Source organism: Stegostoma tigrinum, chromosome 10, assembly GCF_030684315.1.
Source record: "Stegostoma tigrinum isolate sSteTig4 chromosome 10, sSteTig4.hap1, whole genome shotgun sequence".
In the NCBI taxonomy this organism is placed as follows: domain Eukaryota; kingdom Metazoa; phylum Chordata; class Chondrichthyes; order Orectolobiformes; family Stegostomatidae; genus Stegostoma; species Stegostoma tigrinum.
In genome coordinates, this window is record NC_081363.1 from 55757013 (window position 1) to 55781769 (window position 24757).

At 43.0% G+C, this 24757-nt stretch overlaps 2 protein-coding genes across 3 annotated transcripts in view; one reads left to right on the plus strand and one right to left on the minus strand.

The window, feature by feature from the left end:
• Positions 1-12300, minus strand: part of ppp2r3c (protein phosphatase 2, regulatory subunit B'', gamma) — a 24809-nt gene extending 12509 nt beyond the window's left edge. The window contains exons 1-3 of one of the 2 annotated variants that reach the window (XM_059649185.1): positions 12157-12300; positions 8463-8590; positions 3872-3976 (exon numbers count right to left, since the gene is read on the minus strand). In XM_059649185.1, the coding sequence (XP_059505168.1) occupies positions 3872-3976; positions 8463-8590; positions 12157-12247 (324 nt within the window). In that variant the 5' untranslated portion in view covers positions 12248-12300. The other variant, XM_059649186.1, reaches the window with a different exon arrangement.
• prorp (protein only RNase P catalytic subunit) overlaps positions 12269-24757 on the plus strand; it is a 148346-nt gene continuing 135857 nt past the window's right edge. Inside the window, exons 1-2 of the mRNA XM_048538366.1 lie at positions 12269-13525; positions 14689-14736. Of these exons, the coding sequence (XP_048394323.1) occupies positions 12555-13525; positions 14689-14736 (1019 nt within the window). The 5' untranslated portion in view covers positions 12269-12554. The remainder of the gene's footprint in view (positions 13526-14688; positions 14737-24757) is intronic.

Here is a 24757-nt window from a genome sequence, read left to right on the forward strand (position 1 = left end):
GGCGGGTTCTTTACACAGAGAGTTGTGAGAGCATGGAACGTGTTGCCAGCAGCAGTTGTGGAAGCAAGGTCAGTGGGGACATTTAAGAGACTGCTGGACATGCATATGGTCACAGAAATTTGAGGGTGCATACATGAGGATCAATGGTCTGCACAACATCGTGGGCTGAAGGGCCTGTTCTGTGCTGGACAGTTCTATGTTCTAAAATGGCTTCTGTTTCAAAAGGACAATTCACTACTATTACACGTCCAATAAAATCTTTTCTAGAAGATAAACAACAAACTTTGTTTTAACCAGCACCTTACAAACTGGTACTCTCGATAAATCATCCAAAATTATACACCTCAAATACAGAGAAGTTTTATTATTCTGTTTACTTATTAAAGTTTTCTAATTTATTTAACTCAATGTAAATATATTTGTTGCTTAATCATATGGCCACACAAAATCTCAACAGTTGATTCAATTTCAAGTCAAGTTCACTTCAATCACTGCAATCTACCTCGATGTCCAAGTACTCAGACAAGGGTGTGAGTGAGAAGGCTCTCTGCCTGTAAGCAAAGTTGCTTTATCATTTAAGTAATGCATATTGTAAAAGCATAACAGATGCATGTAACTCCGGCATCACTTTTCTTTTACTTAGTGTGTTTTTACATTGATTGTGTAGACCTCTGAAAGATCCAGAATATTTGATCAATTGGCACACATCCGGTCTAATAAGTGCCAGTAATAAATATTTGCTGTTTTTTTTTCAAAATTTCTCTCATTCTACACAACTGAGCAACAGGCCGCAGATGCAAGCGGATTTGTAGTTGCCATTAAAAAATACAGCATGCTGCTTTGTAAATAACTCTCTTTTTTCCCGAGGCTCCATACCTTCCCATCTATATTATCAATAAAGAAGTCAGTTACTCTTTTTTCATAAATACAAGGAATTTACCCAATCCTTTAAAAAATCTAAATGTCTAACTAGTTTTTATTTAATGGCAATCTAATTTATATTTTTATTTTTAGTTTTATAACTTTCCACTATTGCTTCATTAATATCAACATTTATTTAAAAATAACCATGAACATAAAATATCCCAAAATGCTTTACATGGGAAGTATAAAGCAATGGTACCAAAGGAGATGAAGACAATGACCAAAAGCTTGGTCAAACATTTCGTCACAGATAGATTTTAAACAACATCTTGAGGAGCAAAGGTGACATAGATCACCAAAAGGGCTAAATCAAATTAAAGAACCATAGATATCTTGGACGGTGGTGGGGGTTTGAGGAGATTACAGAAAAAAGGTTAGCCGCAGAAAACAAGGATTAGAATTTTAACACCAATGTCTTGCTTAAATGGGATCCAATTTAAGGGTAATCCAACATAAGGGCCTTATCTGAAGGTACTGTTCACAGATAAAAGGACATCTGACAAGTGGGAGGCATTCAAGGCTGTGATGCTGAGTTCAGAGGAATCTTGTTCCTGTTAGAGTGAAGGGTAAAGCTGGTAAAATTAAGGAACAATGGACGAATAAAGATATTGAGGTTCTAGTCAAGAATAAAAAAAAAGAATCTTTGATAGAGACAATTTGGTTCAATTGAATTTCTTAATCAATATAAAGAACATAGGGGCATTCTTAACACAGAAATCAGGAAGGCAAAGAGGGGATATGAGATAGCAGTGGCAGATAAGTTCAAGGATAATCCAAAGAGATTCAACAAGTATATTAAGAGCAAAAGGGTAATTAGAAAGGGGGTAGGACCTCCTAAAGATCAAGGAGGTCATCTCTGTGGTGAACCCCAGGAGATGGAACAGATACTAGATGAATATTGTCTGTCAGTTTTACTGTGGAGAAAGAAATGGAGGCTAGACAATGCAAAGAAATAAACTTTGATGCTTTAAAACAGTTCACATTATAGAAGAGGAAGTTTGGGAGGTCTTAACAGAATATAAAGGTGGATAAATCTCAGGGGCCTGATCTAATGTTTCCCAGAACGTTGTGGGAAGTAAGGGAGCAAATTACAAGGCCCCTTGCAGAAATATTTGCATCATCTATAACTACAGGTAAAGTGCCTGATGACTGGAGGGTGGCTAACATACTTTTGTTTAAGAAAAGTTGTAAGGAGAAACCAGGGAATTATAACCTGACAGTCTGACTTTGGTTGTGGTTAAATTGTCGGAGGTGATTATAAAAAGATAGGACTTGTTGACATTTAAAGAGGCAAAAATTGATTAGGGACAGTCAGCATGGTTTGTTGTAAGGAAAATCATCTCACAAACTTGATTGCATTTTTGAGGAAGTTACCAAAAAGATTGATGATGGAGAGGAGTGTACGTTGTTTTTTTGGATTTTTGTAAAATCTTTGGCAAGGTTCCGCATGGTAGACTAATTGGTCAAGTGAGGTCATATGGGATTCAGGGTGAGCTTGCCAATTGGATACATAATGGCTTGACAGCAGGAGACAGGGTAATGGTAGAGGTTTGCTTTTTGGGCTGGATGCCTGCAATCAGTGGTGTTCCACAGGGATTGGTTTTGGGTCCTCTTTTGTTTGTCACTTACATAAACGATTTGGATGAGAACGTAGAAGGCATAGTAAGTTTGCAGATGACACCAAAATTTGTGGCATTGTAGACAGTGATGGTAGTTTTCTAAGATTATAAAGGGATCTTGATCAAATGGGTCAATGGGCTGAAAATGACAGATGGAGTTCAATCTGGATAAATGCGAGATATTGCATTTTGGTACAACAAACAAGGATAAGGCTTATATACTTAATGGTAGGGCCTTGGATAGTGTTGTAGAAGAGAGGGACCTAGGGCTACAGGTTGTGATCTCTGGTGTTTGCATCAAACATAGGCAGGATGGTTAAAAAGGTGTTTCATACACTTATCTTCATTGCTCAGTCCTTTGAATATAGGGGTCGGGACGTTATGTTGATGTCATACGGGGCATTGGCGAATCTTCTGGAATACTGCGTCCAGTTCTGGTCGCCCAGCTATAGGAAAGATGTTATCAAGCTGGGGAGGGTTCAGTAGAGATTTACCAGGATGTTGCTGGGTATGGAAGGTTTGAGTTAAAAAGGGTGGATAGGTTGGTTATTTAATCACTGGAGTGTAGGAGGCCGAGAGGTGACCTGATAGAAGTTTATTAAATAATGAGAAGTATAGAGTTGACAGTAATTATCTTTTCCCTAGGATGGGGAATTTCAAGGCTAGGGGACACATTTTTAAGAGGAGGCAGATTTTTAAAAAAAGACAATGAGGCCATTTTTTTTTTACACAGAGGATGGTTCACGTGTGGAAGGAATCTCCTGAGAAAGTGGTGGATGCGGGTACAATTACAACTTTTAAAAGACATTTGGATGGACACATGAATAGGAAAGGCTTGGAGGGGCATGTGCCAGGAGTAGACAGGTGGGACTAGTTTAACTTGGAGTTATGTTTGGCATGGACTGGTTGGACCAAAAAGGGTTTGATTCCATGCTGTATGACTTTATGATTCTAAGCCAACAGAGTCAAGTCCAGTGTTAAAATCAGAACTCCTGTGAAATAAACTTCACATTGACCCACTCATTAGTGAAAACTAGTCAGCCAATAAACAAAAAAAGCAAGTAACTACACCGTCTGTCACTGGTTTAAAATAATATTTCCACCAGTTTTCTTCCTTTCCTGTTGGTAAAATATATTTAGTATTATTGAATTGAGAAAACAAATGCAGAGATGAGATATTGATCACATGTTCAAAACACAATTCCACTTGCCAGTTATTGAGGAAACATGCAGCAGCATAGAATGTTATTGCAACACCTAGCAGAGTTAAACTTTTCAACTGTTTTCTATGACAGCCCAACCAAGTAAAAACTTAAGGTTTTTCAGACCTGTAGCTCTTCATTATCCAACAATTCTCTACTCTTCCTTTGAAGAAATACTGCCCTGGATTCTTCTCTTAACTTCTGCAACAGAATTTCATCCTCTGCTGGAAGCTGATATAGAATTAGAAGGAAAGTTTATTAAAGTATCTACATGGATTGAAATATGCTGTTTAATTACACTTTTAACCCTACACAGAAATCGGCACATAAAATACCAAAGGGTAGTGTAAAATCCAACCAAATTACCAATTCTGATGCATTCTAAACGAAAATTTCTGTTTCTGCAGGATTTAAAACTTTGCCCTGCATATGGTTGCTGTTCATTTCTAAAATTCATTCTAATCTAGATTTTGATTTGACTCTCCAATACATTTATTTCATCTAAGTGCAGAATACAACTATTTGCTTTTGCCTTTTGAGGTGTCTTTTCGCCTTCATTTTGTGCCCATTTTCTCTCTTGGTTCAGAATCAGAATCATTCATTGGTCAAAGAAATTGCCAGGATAATTAATTTCCGTGCTATTGCCACTGTTAACTTGGTTACAAGTGGCTGCTGGGACCCAGGTCCAATTCTAGCGTTCTGGATGAAGGGACTGGGGGCATTCTGGCGAAGTTTGCCGATGATACGAAGATAGGTGGACAGGCAGGTAGTAGAGGAGGTGGGGAAGCTGCAGAAAGATTTAGACAGTTTAGGAGAGTGGTCCAGGAAATGGCTGATGAAATTCAATGTGAGTAAATGTGAAGTTTTGCACTTTGGAAAAAACAATACAAACATGGACGATTTTCTAAAAGGTGAGAAAATTCGCAAATCAGAAGTACAAAGGGATCTGGGAGTGTTGGTCCAGGATTCTCTAAAGGTTAACTTGCAGGTAGAGTCCGTAATTAAGAAAGCGAATGTAATGTCGTTTATCGCAAGAGCGTTGGAATATAAAAGCAGCGATGTGCTTCTGAGGCTTTATAAGGCTCTAGTTAGGCCCCATTTTGAATACTGTGTCCAATTTTGGGCCCCACACCTCAGGAAGGACATACTAGCCCTGGAGCGTGTCCAGCGGAGATTCACACGGATGATCCCTGGCATGGTAGGTTTAACGTATGATGAACGGCTAAGGATCCTGGGATTGTACTCATTAGAGTTTAGAAGGTTGAGGGGAGATCTAAACGAAACTTAAAAGATAATGTATGGTTTAGAAGGGGTGGACGCTAGGAAGTTGTTTCTGTTAGGCGGGGAGACTAGGACCCATGGGCACAGCCTTAAAATTAGAGGGGGTAAATTTAAAACTGAAATGAGACGACATTTCTTCAGCCGGAGAGTGGTGGGCTTGTGGAATTCATTTAAATGGCGGAGTGGACTTGATGGGCCGAATGGCCTTACTTCCACTCCTATGTCTTATGGTCTTATAGCCTTGGGTGAATGTCTCTCTGGAGTTAGCAAATTCTCCCCGTATGTGTGTGGGTTTCAACCATGTGTTCCACAGTCCAAAGATGTGCAGATTAGACGAATTGACCACGGGTTAACGCAGGGCTACAGGGATAGGATGGGGTCTGTGCTGACGTGATGGACCGAATGAAATGTGAGGCTGGATGAACACAGCAGGCCAAGCAGCATCTCAGGAGCACAAAAGCTGACATTTCGGGCTTGGACCCTTCATCAGAGAGGGGGATGGGGTGAGGGTTCTGGAATAAATGGGGGGAGAGGGGGAGGCGGACCGAAGATGGAGAAAAGAAGATAGGTGGAGAGGACAGTATAGGTGGGGTGGTAGGGAGGGGATAGGTCAGTCCAGGGAAGACGGACAGGTCAAGGAGGTGGGATGAGGTTAGTAGGTAGGAGATGGAGGTGCGGCTTGGGGTGGGAGGAAGGGATGGGTGAGAGGAAGAACAGGTTAGGGAGGCAGAGACAGGTTGGACTGGTTTTGGGATGCAGTGGGTGGAGCGGAAGAGCTGGGCTGATTGTGTGGTGCAGTGGGGGGAGGTGACGAACTGGGCTGGTTTTGGGATGTGGTGGGGGAAGGGGAGATTTTGAAGCTGGTGAAGTCCACATTGATACCATTGGGCTGCAGGGTTCCCAAGCGGAATATGAGTTGCTGTTCCTGCAACCTTCGGGTGGCATTATTGTGGCACTGCAGGAGGCCCATGATGGACATGTCATCTAAAGAATGGGAGGGGGAGTGGAAATGGTTTGCGACTGGGAGGTGCAGTTGTTTATTGCGAACCGAGCGGAGGTGTTCTGCAAAGCGGTCCCCAAGCCTCCGCTTGGTTTCCCCAATGTAGAGGAAGCCACACCAGGTACAGTGGATGCAGTATACCACATTGGCAGATGTGCAGGTGAACCTCTGCTTAATGTGGAAAGTCATCTTGGGGCCTGGGATAGGGGTGAGAGAGGAGGTGTGGGGGCAACTGTAGCATTTCCTGCGGTTGCAGGGGAAGGTGCCGGGTGTGGTGGGGTTGGAGGGCAGTGTGGAGCGAACAAGGGAGTCACGGAGGGAGTGGTCTCTCCGGAAAGCAGACAGGGGTGGGGATGGAAAAATGTCTTGGGTGGTGGGGTCGGATTGTAGATGGCGGTAGTGTCGGAGGATGATGCGTTGTATCCGGAGGTTGGTGGGGTGGTGTGAGAGAATGAGGGGGATCCTCTTTGGGCGGTTGTGGCGGGGGCGGGGTGTGAGGGATGTGTTGCGGGAAATGCGGGAGACGCGGTCAAGGGCGTTCTCGACCACTGTGGGGGGCAAGTTGCGGTCCTTGAAGAACTTGGACATCTGGGATGTGCTGGAGTGGAATGCCTCATCGTGGAAGCAATAAACAACTGCACCTCCCAGTCGCAAACCATTTCCACTCCCCCTCCCATTCTTTAGATGACATGTCCATCATGGGCCTCCTGCAGTGCCACAATGATGCCACCCGCAGGTTGCAGGAACAGCAACTCATATTCCGCTTGGGAACCCTGCAGCCCAATGGTATCAATGTGGACTTCACCAGCTTCAAAATCTCCCCTTCCCCCACCACATCCCAAACCAGCCCAGTTCGTCCCCTCCCCCCACTGCACCACACAACCAGCCCAGCTCTTCCGCTCCACCCACTGCATCCCAAAACCAGTCCAACCTGTCTCTGCCTCCCTAACCTGTTCTTCCTCTCACCCATCCCTTCCTCCCACCCCTAGCCGCACCTCCATCTCCTACCTACTAACCTCATCCCACCTCCTTGATCTGTCTGTCTTCCCTGGACTGACCTATCCCCTCCCTACCTCCCCACCTATACTCTCCTCTCCACCTATCTTCTTTTCTCTCCATCTTCGGTCCGCCTCCCCCCTCTCCCTATTTATTCCAGAACCCTCACCCCATCCCCCTCTCTGATGAAGGGTCTAGGCCCGAAACGTCAGCTTTTGTGCTCCTGAGATGCTGCTTGGCCTGCTGTGTTCATCCAGCCTCACATTTCATTATCTTGGATTCTCCAGCATCTGCAGTTCCCATTATCACTGATGGACCGAATGGCCTCTTTCTGTACTGTAGAGATTCAATGATTCTATTTTTCCAGAGTTGGTCATTTAAAAGTTGTTGAACATTAAGCAGACCATGGAATTTTAAGAGAGCTACTGTTGAGCTCATTTTGCACTTAAAACCACAAAGAAATTGTGGAAGTGCTGACTTTTAATTCACATCATGATCAATAATATGAATCAATTATTAGTTACCCTTTGTTTAGAAATTGGATAGAATCTAAATTCAAAGTTAAAGCTGAACAATAAATAATTTTTTTTCGAAAAGATAGAATGTACTAACCACATCTGTATAAATGAAATTTCTTCTTACTGGCCCTCTTACTTCAATTCACACAAGAGGAGGAAACTGGAAATGACATTTTAGAAACCAAAGCAAGTCTCTAAGATTCCACATGGAAACACATAATTCAATGCATTATTGAGTCAAACTCAGGAAAATTATAGATTTATCTTTTGTGGGTGTTGAGTTAGTTTATCACAGTAGGAAAGATGAATGGGTTGTCTCTTCAAACGGAGAATGAGGTACACGTCTACCATATTTCCTGCTCAAGACTGTTGTGCAGCGACACCTGCTGGAAAACATGTAGGATATAACTGGGCAGTACAAGGACTGATTGGGATACTCTCCAAGGTTGGCAATGGACACAAACTGTTAGGTCACGCTTCAACAATGACCACTTCAGAAGATCACAGATGGGCAATTGATTGGCATTCTTGAAATTTTACCCTTAAGAGTCATCCTTTGGGAAAAGCAGTGGGAAATTAAAGTTTTCCAGGCAATTAAAACCTTTACCAGAAGTAAAAAGGCCTTCAATTATTGTGGTCAAACAATAAAATGGATTTAAGGTAAACATTAACATTTATTTAAGATTACCAGAGATTTAACAAATATGATTGTAATTTTCTGAGTTCTGAGGAAGGGTCACCAGACCCAAAACATTAACCGTGATTCTTCTTCACAGATGCTGCCAGACTGGCTGAGCTTTTCTGGCAACTTCTGTCTTTTTTCCTGATTTACAGCATCTATAGATATTGTGATTTTTATTAAGATTGCAATTTTACAGAGTAGAAAATTATTTATTTGTTAATTGAAACAAAAGAGACTTACCCTATAATAAAACCTTGGGATACTTTTGTAAGATAGATTGTTCTTTTTCCTGCCCCCTCTCCATTCAACGTAATATTTGGTGAAGAGATCCATTTCATTATCCTTTAGTTCTTGATCTGTTGTTTTAGCTGTTTCATTTGAAATTAGATAGAGCCATTAACACTTCTTTCAGGAAGGATTATGTCATGAACTTACTTACATAATTTTTAATTTCATATCTGGATGTACTGTCATAGAATCAGAGTCATACAGCATAGAAACAGGCCCTTAGGTCCAACACAACCATGCCACCCAAGTTTCTCAAAATAAATTAGTCCCATTTGCCTGCATTTGGCTCACATCCCTCCAAACTTTTCCTATTCAGGTATCTGTCCAAATGTCTTTTAAATGTTGTAACTGAACCTGCATCTACCACTTCTCTGGCAGTCCATTCCACATATGAACCACCCTCCACGTGTAAAAGTTTCCCCTCAGGTCCCTTTTAAATCTTCCTTCTCTCACCCTACCCTAAGTGAAAGACTTTTGCTATTCATCTTGCCTATCTCCTTCATGATTTTATAGACTTCTACTAGGCCACACCTCATCTCCTATACTACAGTTAAAAAATTCCGAGCAGATCCAGCCTCTTCCATTAACTGAAACACTCCATTCTCAGTAATATCCTTGTAAATCTTTTCTAACCTTCTCCAATTTAATAATATCCTTCCTTTAGCAGAACAAACAATACTGGACACAGTACTCCAGATAAGGCCTCACCAACATGTTTTATAACCTCCAAATAAAAACCAAAAGAACTGCTGTAAATCAGGAACAAAAACAAAGTTGCTGGAAATGCTCAGCAAGTCTGGCAGCATCTGTGGAGGAGAAAACAGAGTTAATGTTTCAGGTCCGGTGATCCTTCCTCAGAACTGATGGTGGCTGGGAAAACGTCAGTTTACATGCAGGAAATAGGGAGGTGGGTGGGGTAGAGAGTAAGTGATGGGATAGAGCCCAAAGAGAGAGAAAGACAGTTGGACAGACAAAGGAGTTGCTAACGATCAGGCTGAGAGGGTGAACAGTTGTTAATGGGGATTGTTAGTGACTAACAACAGGGGATGTGTACCCCTGCGATAAACATGAAACCACAGAGCAGCAAATCTAACATCAGTGATAGGGAAACATTTGAAAATAGTTTGGAGGGGCAGAATTAATCTCTGCTTAAAGAGGCATGGATTAGTCAAGGATAGTCAGCATGGCTTTGTGAGAGGGAGATAATGTCTAACAAATTTGATTGAATTTTTCAAGGTGACTAGGCACTTATCTAAGGGTAATGCAGTTGATGTGGTCTATATGGGACTTCAGCAAGGCTTTTGACAAGATTTTGCATGTCAGATTGATTACGAAACAAAGAGTCCATGGGATCCTGGACAATTTTGCAAATGTGATTCAAAGTTGGTTTAGTAGCAGAAAACAAACAGGAACAAAGTGTGTTTTTGTGACAGGGAACCCATGCTCATTGGCATTCCCTTACTGTTTGGTGTGTACATTAATGATCCAGACATGAATGTAGGAGAATGATCAGTAAGTTTGTAGATGATAAAAATTAGTGGTGTAAATAGCAAGGCAGGAAGCATCAGACTACAGATGTTTACAGGCATTTGTCTGTCCCTCAGGGCGATAAATATGGACAGTAATTAGATCCGAAGGGCTACTGGCTGGGGCAAGAACACCCTTTTGCCGAACGGAAGTGTCCCTTACTCTGTGATTACAGTGATAGCCCCTTCACTGCTCATCATGTTGGTTCAGCCTTTCCGCAGTTTGGTGCTCCGTTTGCAGTGGGCCCTTGGCTCAATCCCCGCAATGCCAAGGTGTACCGAAGCTCTTACCATCTTGTGTTGCCCTTCAGCTGTGCACTACAGGATGATATGAATGGCTGGTCAGATGAGCTAAACAATGGCAAATAGATTTTAATCCCAAAAGGTGCAAAATAACACGTTTTGGGAGGTCCAACAAGACAAGGGAGTACTTGTTGAATGGTCGGACATTAGGCAAAAGTAAGGTGGGACCTTAATGTGATTGTCCAGAGATATTTCAAGGCAGCAGGACAGGTAGTTGAAGTGGTTAAGAAGGTATACAACATATTTGCCTTTCCTAGTCAAGGCACTGAATACAAGAGCAGGGAGGTTATGGGGCTGGACTTATTAAATCAGAGTTGGAGTACCGTGCGCTGTTCCGTTCACTACACTATAGGAAGGATGTGATTGGAATAGGGTCGGTGGAAAGGAGATTCATCAGGATGTTGCCTGGATTGGGGCATTCCAGCTATAAAGAGATACTGGATATGATGGTAAAGCAGCATCTCAGGAGCACAAAAGCTGACGTTTCAGGCCTAGACCCTTCATCGGAGAGGGGGATGGGGAGAGGGAACTGGAAATAAATAGGCAGAGAGGGGGAGGCGGACCGAAGATGGAGAGAAAAGAAGATAGGTGGAGAGAGTATACGTGGGGAGGTAGGGAGGGGATAGGTCAGTCAAGGCCGAAGAGATTACAAGAGAGTTGCAATGGGAGAGAGATTCCCCGAGGTTGGTCCGGAGGGTAACTTCTTCAGGTTAGGCATCCCTGGAAGAGGCTTCGCAGTGAGGTTAAAATAGTATCAGAGATAATGGGAACTGCAGATGCTGGAGAATTCCAAGATAATAAAATGTGAGGCTGGATGAACACAGCAGGCCAAGCAGCATCTCAGGACCACAAAAGCTGACGTTTCGCGCCTAGACCCTTCATCAGAAAGGGGGATGGGGAGAGGGAACTGGAATAAATAGGGAGAGAGGGGGAGGCGGACCAAAGATGGAGAGAAAAGAAGATAGGTGGAGAGATAGGGAGGGGATAGGTCAGTCAAGGCCGAAGAGATTACAAGAGAGTTGCAATGGGACAGAGATTCCCTGAGGTTGGTCCGGAGGGAGGAGGGTAACTTCTTCAGGTTAGGCATCCCTGGAAGAGGCTTCGCAGTGAGGTTAAAATAGTATCAGAGATAATGGGAACTGCAGGTGCTGGAGAATTCCAAGATAATAAAATGTGCCCTGCTGTGTTCATCCAGCCTCACATTTTATTATCTTGGAATTCTCCAGCATCTGCAGTTCCCATTATCACTGGATATGATGGGGTTGTTTTCCTTAGAACAAGAAAAACTGAAGGCGGGAGGTGGAGGAAGACACCAGATTGGATTGTACAAAAGTTGAGTGGAATGCATAGTCTAGATAAATGGAAACTGTGCCCTTTAGAAGCGGATCAATAACTAGGGGCCACAGTCTTAAGGAAAGGAATAGGAGGTACCTTTTCATCCAGAGGATGTACGTGTATGGAACTCACTCTCTGCAAGAGTGACACAGGCATGAACCATCAAAAGAGCTTTTAAAAAATGTTTAGAAGATCATGAGAAGCCATTTTATTCAAAACTAGGGCTCCAGTTGACTTTCGTGCTCTTTGGACGTCGTCTGACCTGCTCTGCTTTTACAGCTCTACATTTACTGACTAGCTTTCAGCATTTTACAACAGATATACGTTTGATCACCTGTGCGGATACGGGAGGCTGATATCCGAAAATGCAGCCCACCACCCCCCGGAACACCGAAACTATTCAACGGAAATATTCATTAGCATTCCTGAAAAGAGAGACAGAGCCAACATTTCGGGTCTGTGAAACTACGGCGTGCCCCTACGTTTCTGGGAGGCCACAGCCACCAAGCGATCCTTTAACGTCCGTTTCCAATCGCGGGCCAACGTCTCGCTCTCGACCCCAGCAACCGCCATCGTCGCTGCGCGCGTCACACCATTCTTCGCGATAATCTGATCCCTGACCCCTTCACCATGACCAATCCACATGCTTGGCCGTCACAAGGAGGCGGGGTCTGGTGGAGGGGCAACAGTTGCGGAGCGGTTGTGTCCTCTGACGGTTTGTGACTTGAGGGATGTTTGCAGGCGTTTGTATGGCCCTCAGGGCGATAAATATGGACAGTAATTAGATCCGAAGGGTTACTGCCCGGGGGAGAGCACCCTTTCGCGGAACGGAAGTGTCCCTTAGTCTGTGATTACAGTGATAGCCCCTTCACTGCTCATCATGTTGGCTCAGCGTTTCCGCAGTTTGGCGCTCCGTTTGCAGCGGGCCCTTGGCTCAATCCCTGCATGCCAAGGTGTACCGAAGCTCTTACCATCTTGTGTTGCCCTTCAGCTGTGCACTGCAAAGAATTTAACGTCGTCTGAGTTCAAACAGAGCGATGCGAACCAGAGGAAAACATCAAAAGCTCAACTAGAAACAATTCACCGTGCTGACACCGGCTCTTCGTCTTCTGTATTTACAGCCGGGGCAGCCAGCAAAAGAGCAGAGTCCGCAAAAAGCCGAATGGGTGTCGAAATGGCTGATGCTTCAACAGTGACAAAAGTTACAAAAACGTTAGTTCCACTGAAGCCTTTAAATGTAGATGACTGGAAGAAATTGAAAAAGGAATCGTACAATAAAACTCGTTTTGCAGTAAGCATGATGGAAAAACTGCTGTCTGCTCGTGCTGATATTGATGTGGCTAAATCGCTTTTAGTTTTTGTGACAATGGAAAGTGGTACTGTTGAATATGAACTCCTTCTAAAGTATTTGGCACTGTGTGTCCAACAGCAGCATCTGACTGAAGTACTTGATTTATATGTCATGATGAAATCGAGATTCAAAGTATTGGACATTGGAGCTTACAGCCTCTTCATTAGTGGCTTTTGCAAGACAGATCGTTGGAGAGAGGCTGTGGTATTTTTAGAATCAATTAAAAAACTGGTTACCCCATCACCAAGGAATTATGGGGATATCATTATTTCTGCACTCCAACATAAAGAAGTAGAAACTGCATGGATATTGCTTAAAGAAATGGAAAGCAAAAACTTAAAACCAACTGAGAGCACATTGCAAACATTTTTTGATCATGGCAAGTCATTTTATGATGATCAGTATGAAAATAAGATAATGTATATCCTCTTCTACCTGAGAAACAATCAGATATATCCTGGGGAAGGTTTAATGCACAGTATCCATTCATGGTTTGAAAGGTAAATATTTAGTTACTATATGTGCTGTTTTTGTGAAGTTGAATTGAAATTTGGTAAATTTAATGTGTTTTAACACATGATGCTGTGAATTAAATTCTATTACCTCCATAGATGCTGCTCATTCATATTTGCTCATTAACACTTTTTATGGTTGTGGGTTTCACCAGGTAATTAGGATCAGTGTTTGCTCATTTATAGGATCCTTTTTGTGTGCCATGTGTTGCATTTTATATTATTTTCCCGGATTTTATCGCTTAAATGTAAATTTTTAAACAATTGGATCACATGGAATATCCTCACTATTAATTATTGTTGTTGCCTGTTTGTAATAAGAGGTGTCTGTTGTCGTATCCTTTAGCTTACCAACCTGTTTCCAAATTAAAACAACATGGGTCAAGATAACATTGTGATTATGAAAATAAACTTCTATCACCCTGTTTGATGCCTCCAGAGGCCTGGATTCTACCACTGTATCCACAAGACCCTAACATTATGATTATACATATTTAATCCATTTGTTTGAAAGTGACTCATGAATGTGATCATTGAATCCAAGCTTGGACTTGAGTCTGCATCATTTTGTAACAGCATCTAGCGTTGTGATTATGTACTGGTTCTGAAAAGTTATTTGCATTGCTTCACTCCATTAATTTGTTGTTTGAACTACTGTAAAACCTTTTTGAGAGATGTTAGGAACGTAACCTGTCATTTATACTAATCAATTCCAAATCATCAAAACAGAATGTTGAAGCTCCAAGAGCATTGTTCAATGGGTGTGGGATGAAATAGGCTCCATTTAAAAATCACTACCTATTCATTACAATATTATTGAGATTGAGGACTTGCAGTATCTAAATGCCTTCATACTGGTTAATGCAAAATGTCTTGCCACAATTAAATTGCTTGAAATGTGACTACATTTGGTCAGCTATAAAGTATGAGATCTGTGCAACTAAGAATTTTCATACAGAGATCCCAATTTCAACTACATTATTAATTGATATTTCAGTTTTATGTTTGTGTGGTCACCGTGGCATTTAAGCAAATGTTAGGACAGCATGAACAAAAACCTACTTTGAGATGGCTATTTCACTCCAAAAATCATTTTAAATTTAGCTTTTTTTTTATATTGCTGTTTTATACCTGTTATATTTTAATTTCAGCATCCCAGGCAACCAATGGAAAGGGCATGAAACAACTATATTACAGAGGTATGTTTTTGTATTTGAAAGTATTCAAACTCTCTTTTACCTTCTCAACTGTTTCATTTAAACTTGTTATTCTTGGAATATTAGTGGTTTAAACGTTATAATTAAAAGAAAATTTACTATTTCTGTACTCTCTCAACTTTTTTATTCCTGATCTGCTATAAGTTATATGATCCCAGCTAAGTTGAACTGGGCATTGTGTTTTATAATAAAGACACAACCTTTTCAAACTTTTAATTCCAACATGTGTTTTTTGAAAGAGGATAGTCACAGCCCAGGATGACAATAGAGGTAGACTCTGCTGCATCTGGACCCAGGGAATTTCACCTGTATATGGTATACAGCTAGAAAGATTAAAAAGGAGATAACAACAATATGCAGCATACTCAACCCTTCTCTCAGCAGAAAACCATCTCCTGCACACATTCAGGAAGCTGGAATATCAAAGCAAGCCAGGCAGCAGCTGGAGGAATGCAGTCAACATTTTGAGTATTACCCTTCTTCCGGACTGGATGTGGGGATAGAGGGAGAGTTGGTAGCAGAATGGTGGTGATAGGTGGGCACTGGTAGTAGGTACGACCTGGTTGGTCAGTGACTGGAAGGCAGGACATGGGGCTGGAAAGGGAGCAGGCCTTTAGGTCTGGGCCCGAAACATCAGCTTTCCTGATCCTAAGATCCTGCTTGGCCTGCTGTGTTCATCCAGCCCAACACCTTGTTATCTGCAGTACCGTTCTTGGTGTATTAGTGGCTTGATATGCTAGTGTGTGAACTAATGTGCTATGAAGATCACAGCTTGGGAAAGCCATTAAACATCCTGAATAGCAGGCGAAGAACAGAAAATAGTTCTCTCACACTGAATGCAACTGACTAGCCACCATCAAAGAGAACCAGGACAAAATAATTGCAATCAACTGCAAAACCAAGAACCTCTGTATCAGCAGGATGTTGCTGGGAATGAAAATGTTTGAGTTATTAAAAATAGGCTGAGACTTTTTCCATTGGAGTGCAGGAGTCTGAGGGGGTGACCTTTTTATAGAGGCTTAAAATCATGCGCCACATAGATAAGGTGAATAGCAAAGATCTTTTCCCTAAGGTGGGGGAGTTCAAAACTAAGGGGCATACTTTTAAGGCGTGAGGAGAAAAATTTTTAAAAGAACACGCAGGGCAACATTTTTTTTTAGTGTTTAGTGTATGGAGTGAACTACCAGAGGAAACATTGGATGCAGTTACGGTTAAGACATTTAGATAGGTACATTAATAGGAAAAGTTTGGAGGGATATGAGCCAAGCGCAGGCAGATGGGACTAGTTTAGTTCGGGAACCTGATTCACGTGGACTAGTTGAACTGAAGGGTCCATTTCCATGCTGTATGGCCTATGACTGCTCAGCTACCAACATCAATACTACTGGTCCCATCCAACGTAACAGCCACAACATTCTACTATCTGCTCTTCGTGAACAAAGTGGAGATTTGTTTTTTCTTAAACACATTTTTTCTTTATGTTTGGATGTAAATGGACACAGATTACATAAGACATAGGTTGAGTTATTATTTCTTCTCACATTAAGAAACTGATAAATTCAGTTTTGTTAACTGCAGAATATTTGGTTAAATGGGCTCCATTTTAACACACAAATTCATTTCGGCTAGGGGAAAGGTATCCACAAAGAAAGGGATCATTTTAGTATCGCGTCGTTGCAACTAATAGGCAAAGAATTGGGGAATCTTGGCCAGGGATTGGTCATAATAAGCTTGGGATTGGTGTCTACAGTTTGAATTCCCTGATGAAACAAAAGAACTAGAATGGGTAAATTGTTGCTTTGCATTTTTTTTAATGATGTCAAAAGGTATTCTTCAGTTTGCGCTGGTATAGTATAGACAGATCCGCATCTTGCTGCAAGTATCTCTCCAGCAGGATTAGGGGAAGTTATTTTGGCGGATTTAAATGTTCTGTCCATGAATGGTTAAAATATTTTGTGAGGCATTTATAATTAGAATTTCACCCATAAGTCAGGATTCTAAATAAACTTTTGAAAAGGGTGGCCAACTATTTACAGGTGGAAACTGTTTGATCACATTGAACAGCACCTCCCAGTTTAGATTCATCATGAAGAATGCTGTGCAGTTTGTTGATACAGCCACACTTGTTAAGGACAATTGTTGTCAAGTTTACAGGTATACATGTGCTGATTGGCCTTGACCCCTCAAAATGTTGCCAGATATTTGAAAATTTGTCAAGTCATCTGGAATCCTGCAATATGTATACACTAGAGCAATTAATGACACTTTTTCAGGGTATCCTAGTTTGTGGCAGGACTGCTGGGAGTTTAGAAGTTCAAACTCAGCACACATCTCTTCCTGGTAGGCCATAGAAAGAAGCATAGAAGATAGGAACAGGAGTAGGCCATTCGATCCTTCAAGCCTGTACTGCCGTTGAACACGATCATGAGTGATGGTAGAGCACAATGCCCTAATCCCACTACCACCTTCCAACCTGACATCCCTTGCTCCCTTTATCCAGAAGAGGTGTATCTGGCCTCTCCTTGACAAGGTATAATGTTTTGGCCTCTATCACTTTTTGTGGTACTGAATTCTGTAGGCTTACCTCAGAAGGAAGTTTATCTTCTTCCCAATCCTAAAATGTTTGCCCTTTATGCTTAAAATATGATCCCTGGCTTTGTACACCCTCACCATCAGGAATATCCTTGCTTCTAACCTGTCTAGTCCTGTTAGAATTTTATAGGTTTTTATGTGGCCCCCTTATCCTCTAAATTCCAGTGAATATAATTCTAACCTACTCAATCTCTCCTTATATGTCAGTCCTGTCATCCAAGGAATCAATTTAATAAACTTCTGCTGCACTCCTCCTATAGCAAGATGTTCTTCCTTTAGAGAAGGAGACCTAAACTACATTCCAGGTGTGGCTTCACCAATGCCCTGTACAATTGCAGTAAGGCATTCTTGTTCCTGTACTCTAATCGTCTCTATGAAGGTCAACATAAAATTTGCCTTCTTTATTATCTGCATGCTTAATCTGAGTGACTGGTGCACCAGGTCTCATTGAACATTAAACTTACAGCCATCCACAAAGTAATCTGTCTTCCCATTTTTGCCACTAAATTGGATAACTTCACATTATCTACATCCTACTGCATCTACAATGCATTGGTCTACTCACTCAGCCTGCCTAAATCTGCAACATCTCTACATCCTCCTCATATTCACCCTTCCAATCAGCTTGTTATCAACAAATTTTGAGATATTACAATTTGTTCCCTAACCTAAATGATGAACATAAATCGTGAATAGTTGGGGCCTTAGTACTGACCCCAGCGCTACTCCATTAGTTGTATCAGAGATAATGGGAACTGCAGATGCTGGAGAATCCGAGATAACAAAGTGTGGAGCTGGATGAACACAGCAGGCCAAGCAGCATCTTAGGAGCACAAAAGCTGACGTTTCGGGCCGAGACCCTTCATCAGAAAAGGGGGAGGGGGAGACGGTTCTGAAATAAATAGGGAGGGGCGGGAGATGAATCGAAGGTGGATAGAGGAGAAGATAGGTGGAGATGAGACAGACAAGTTAAAGGGGCGGGGATGGAGCCTGTAGAAGTGAGTATAGGTGGAGAGGTGGGGAGGGGATAGGTCAGTCCGGGGAGGACGGACAGGCCAAGGGGACGGGATGAGGTTAGTAGGTAGGAAATGGGGGTGCGACTTGAGGTGGGAGGCGGGGATAGGTGAGGGGAAGAACAGATTAGGGAGGCGGGGACGAGCTGGGCTGGTTTTGGGATGCAGTAGGGGGAGGAGAGATTTTGAAGCTTGTGAAATCCACATTGATGCCATTGGGCTGCAGGGTTCCCAAGCGGAATATGAGTTGCTGTTCCTGCATCCTTTGGGTGGCATTGTTGTGTCACTGCAGGAGGCCCAGGATGGACATATTATCTGCAGAATTGGAGGGGGAGTTGAAATGGTTTGCAACTGGGAGATGCAGTTGTTTATTGCAAACCGAGTGTAGGTGTTCTGCAAAGCAGTCCTCAAGCCTCCGCTTGGTTTCCCCAATGTAGAGGAGGCCACAACGGGTAAAGCAGATGCAGCATACCACATTGGCAGATATGTATGTGAACATCTGCTTGACGTGGAAAGTCTTTATGGGGCCTGGGATTGGGGTGAGGGAGGAGGTGTGGGGGCAAGTGTAGCACTTCCTGCGGTTGCAGTGGAAGGTGCCGGGTGTGGTGGGGTTGGAGGGGAGTGTGGAGCAGACAAGGGAGTCATGGAGAGTGTGGTCCCTCCGGAAAGCAGACAAGTGTAGGGATGGAAAAATGTCTTTGGTGGTGGGGTCGGATTGTTGATGACGGAAGTGTCGGAGGATGATGCGTTGGATCCGGGGGTTGGTGGGGTGGTATGTCAGGACAATGGGCATTCTGTTTTGGTGGCTATTGTGGGGACGGGGTGTGAGGAAATGCGGGAGACATGGTTGAGGGCGTTCTCGACCACTGCGGGAGAGGGAAGTTGCGGTCCTTGAAGAACGAGTACATCTGAGATGTACAGGAGTGGAATGCCTCATCCTGGGAGCAGATGTGGCAGAGACGAAGGAATTGGGAATAGAGGATGGAATTTTTGCAGCAAGGTGGGTGGGAGGATGTGTGTTCTAGATAGCTGTGGGAGTTAGTTCTTTGAATAATCTAGCCTAATAGAATCAGTCATACAGCTTGGAAACAGACCCTTCGGTCCAACTAGTCCACACTAACCATGTTCCCAAATTAATCTAGTCCCCCACCTCCCTACGTTTGGCCTATATCCGGGCTTGAAATGGATATCGGTTTCTAGGTGGTTGCCTTAACTTGTCTGTCTCGTCTCCACCTATCTTCTCCTCTATCCATCTTCGATCTGTCTCCCTCTCCCCCTTTTCTAATGAAGGGTCCAGGCCCGAAACATCAGCTTTTGTGCTCCTAAGATGCTGCTTAGCCTGCTGTGTTCATCCAGCTCCACACTTTGTTATCTCGGCTACTCCATTAGTTACTGCCTGCCATTCAGGAAAAGACCCATTTACTCCTATTATTTGTTTCCTGTCTGCTAGTCAGTTTTCTATCCATCTCAATACTCTACCACACTCCTAAGCATTTTAATTTTACACATTAATCTGTTAAGTGGGACTTTGTTGAAAGCCTTCTGAAAGTTTAAATAAGCCACAGCTACTGGCTGTCCCAATCAACTCTTATATCATAGGATCCCTACAGTGTGGAAACAGGCCGTTCAGCCTAACAGATCCATACTGACCCTCAGAGCATCCCAACGAATCTATACATCTTTGAACACTATGGGCAATTTAGCATGACCAATCCACCCAACCCCACAGTCCAAAGATGTGCAGAAGAAACCAGAATACCCAGAGGAAATCCACGGAGACTCAAAAAGAATGTGCAAACTCCATACAGACAATCGCCTGGGAGTGGAATTGAACCCAGGTCCCTGGATCTGTGGGGTAGCAGTGCTAACCACTTAGCCACTGTGCTGCTCCTTTGACGTATGCATCTCTGACTTCCTATTTAATGGCATTCCCAACATCACTGCAGTTTGGTGGTCTAAATATCACTCTATTAATATGTTTTGCCCCTTGAAATTTCTCAATTATGTCCATACAGATTCTATATTGTCTGAGCTAATATCTTTCTTAAATATTATGTTTATATCCTCTTCAACAGGAATGCAATTCCACTGCTTCTTCCCCTTTTGTCTGTGCTTCCTAAATATACATACCCCTGATTTTCAGTTTCCACCCCTAGTCACTCCACAGCTGTGTTGAATTGCGTTAGCTTTATTGTCACCTCTACTTATGCGGGTTCAATGAAAAGTTTACAAGTCACCACTTACGGTGCCATCTTGGATACAAAGATACCTAGATACAGATTCCAGAGTACAAATTTGTAAGGGGGATAAAATTAGAGAAGTAAGGGAAAATCCAGCAATACAGACTTTCTAAAAGTACAAAATCATAAAAATAAATTAGAAAAATAATGAAATAAGTTCAGAATAACAGTCCTTCCACAATAATATATCAAAGACAAAATTTTTAAAAGGAGAGAATTTAAGTCAAAGTCGTCTTAGTCCATTTCACGGCTGTAGGCTCAAGGACCTGACCCTCCTGTTGGAATCCCGGGACGACCCCACCATGATGCCAAAGAAATGCTGCATGGAGTCACAGAATGTACGGATCCTACCTCACCCAGAACTAGTCCCAGTGCATGGTAAGGGTGAAGAGAAAGCACCTGTTCCCCTGACACAAAGGGTCACTAACAAGTGGGCACAATTCTAAAGTGAAAGGCAAAAGGTTGAGTGGGGGTTGAGGAAGATGTTTTTCACCCAGAGGATGGATGACGTCTGGAGGGTATTTGAGGCAGGAAACCTCACAATTGTTAAAAAGTACTTAGATGAGCACTTGAAATATAATAATATTCAAGGCTATGGGCCGAATGCAGGAAAGTGCAACTTGTCTAGGTAGAAGTGTGTTTTTGGTAGTACAAACTCAACAGGAGGACCTTTTTTTTGTTTTGTATGATTTCATGCACGACAAAGACACACCGTAATTGAAACCATGCTCAAAAACAAACTTCTTATTTTGAGAATTGTCAGAGAATTTAGTGATGTCATTAATTATATTACCCATCCATCTCCTCTTAAGAGAATCAACATTGTGGGCGTGTTCCAAATAGGTGCTTTTAATGGTGCAGTAATCTGTTGAGGCAGTTATAGTGGCATTATCAAATCAAATCAAAAAACGAGAGAAATTTCCATACTCAAATGAAAATAAACATAAGGCACTGCATAAGTTAACAACTCTATTTCCAGTCAGATTCAAACTCATCTCACTCAGTTGTGGACCTAAAACTCACTTCTGTATGATCAGATTTTAGAATTGAAAACCGTCACATCCTAAGGCTTAATACACTCCCAGCAAAATTTTATGGAATTGCCTGTTATTAATCTGACTGTAAAGTGAACTATATTGTTCATATCCTAAATGTGACCTTTGTATTTCTTTGTCAAGGTGTACAAATAGGTATTTGTTAGTATAGAACTAGAATAATGCTGGGAAAAAAAGACACATTTGGCCAAAGGCTTTTGTCTTGTGCTCATCAGGATATTTTGTAAAAATACAAGTGTCAGAGGGAACAACATTTACTGTATGAGAAGAGCATGCAAGTTAGTTAGTCGAGGTACACACACTGCTTGTGAATAAGATACAGTTGTGGTGTTGGGAGAGGGATAAATCTTGGTCTGGAAACTTGCCTTCTTTACTTTGAATCTGTGAGGTTTGTATATCCACCTGAACAGCAGATGATTTCTCTTTAACATCTCACCTGAAAGATAAAATTAGAATGAAAAGGATGTAAAGCTTGACTGTGCAGTTTAGCAGAATTAATATTCACTATAAAAGAGGTTCCAATGTGCAGGTTTTCTTTATCATTTGAGTCACTTTTGAAACTGTCTGCCAGTTACAGCCATCTGTGCAATCTGAGAAAGACATTTGAATGACCAGTATTTCCCACTTATTCAGTTTGTAATCTGAAACTTACTAAGACAGAACAGTCCCTCTTCCGCACCTACACAGGCCCCAAACCCCACCTCTTCCTCCGGTACTTTGATGACTGTATCGGCGCCGCCTCTTCCGCCCCAGAGGAGCTCGAACAGTTCATCCACTTCACCAACACCTTCCACCCCAACCTTCAGTTCACCTGGGCCATCTCCAGCACATCCCTCACCTTCCTGGACCTCTCAGTCTCCATTTCAGGCAACCAGCTAGTAACTGATGTCCATTTCAAGCCCACCGACTCCCACAGCTACCTAGAATACACCTCCTCCCACCCACCCTCCTGCAAAAATTCCATCCCCTATTCCCAATTCCTCCGCCTCCGCCGCATCTGCTCCCACGATAAGACATTCCACTCCCGCACATCCCAGATGTCCAAGTTCTTCAAGGACCGCAACTTTCCCCCCACAGTGATCGAGAACGCCCTTGACCGCGTCTCCCGTATTTCCCGCAACACATCCCTTACACCCCGCCCCCGCCACAACTGCCCAAAGAGGATCCTCCTCGTTCTCACACACCACCCTACCAACCGCCGGATACAACGCATCATCCTCCGACACTTCCGCCATTTACAATCCGACCCCACCACCCAAGACATTTTTCCATCCCCACCCCGTCTGCTTTCCGGAGAGACCACTCTCTCCGTGACTCCCTTGTTCGCTCCACACTGCCCTCCAACCCCACCACACCCGGCACCTTCCCCTGCAACTGCAGGAAATGCTACACTTGCCCCCACACCTCCTCCCTCACCCCTATCCCAGGCCCCAAGATGACATTCCACATTAAGCAGAGATTCACCTGCACATCTGCCAATGTGGTATACTGCATCCACTGTACCCGGTGTGGCTACCTCTACATTGGGGAAACCAAGCAGAGGCTTGGAGACTGCTTTGCAGAACACCTCCGCTCAGTTCGCAACAAACAACTGCACCTCCCAGTCGCAAACCATTTCCACTCCCCCTCCCATTCTTTAGATGACATTTTCATCATGGGCCTCCTGCAGTGCCACAATGATGCCACCCGAAGGTTGCAGGAACAGCAACTCATATTCCGCTTGGGAACCCTGCAGCCTAATGGTATCAATGTGGACTTCACCAGTTTCAAAATCTCCCCTTCCCCAACTGCATCCCTAAACCAGCCCAGTTTGTCCCCTCCCCCCACTGCACCACGCAACCAGCCCAGCTCTTCCCCCCCCACCCACTGCATCCCAAAACCAGTCCAACCTGTCTCTGCCTCCCTAACCTGTTCTTCCTCTCACCCATCGCTTCCTCCCACCCCAAGCCGCACCCCCATCTACCTACTAACCTCATCCCACCTCCTTGACCTGTCTGTCTTCCCTGGACTGACCTATCTCCTCCCTACCTCCCCACCTACACTCTCTCCACCTATCTTCTTTACTCTCCATCTTCGGTCCGCCTCCCCCTCTCTCCCTATTTATTCCAGAACCCTCACCCCATCCCCCTCTCTGATGAAGGGTCTAGGCCCGAAACGTCAGCTTTTGTGCTCCTGAGATGCTGCTTGGCCTGCTGTGTTCATCCAGCCTCACATTTTATTATCTTGGAATTCTCCAGCATCTGCAGTTCCCATTATCTAAGAAGAAACAGCAATGTGTTGTCATAGTAATGCCTTGTGATTCTGTCATGATCAAACAGTAAGGCATTTTGCAGAGACCCTGAAATAGGCACTTCATTTTTCTATTTGATGGAAGAGATGAGTACCTGATGAATAAGGTTAAGTAGGCATAAATCTCCCATTTCTATGTGCTCCCCCTCTGCCAAATATTCTGTATTTTGCACAAAAGATTTCTATGTGTGTTGAGATGCAATTTTGCCTCTTTGCGGATGGCCACACAAAGCTGTTTCCATAGAGTGCAATTAAGCAGAAGACAATTTGGCATGTTATGAAAATCTGAACATATCTAAAATTGCCACACAGCACCAATTGTTGTATTACAGTTTTCTGTCTTCACTAAGGAGGATACAAATAATCTTCAGGAAATGCTAGAAGGACAGAGGGTCAAGCATGAAGGAGGAACTGAAGGAAATCCTTATCAGTCAAATGGTGTTGGGGAAATTGATGGGATTAAAACCCGTTAAGTCCTCAGGGCCTGATGCTGTGCATCCCAGAATACTGAAAGAAGTTGGCCTATAAATAGCGGATGCATTGGTGATCATTTCCAGCAACCTGTAGACTCTGGAAGAGTTCCAATGAACTGACGAGTAGCTAATGTAACTCCACTCTATAAAAAATGAGGGAGAGAAAATGGGAAATTATAGGCCAGTTAGTCTGACCAGAGGTATTGGGGAAAATGCTGGAGTCAATTATTAAGCATGTAGTAACTGAGCATTTGGAAAGTGGTAACAGAATCAATCCTTGTCAGCACGGATTCACTAAAAGGAAATAAAGCTTGACTAATCTTCTGGCATTTATTGAGGAT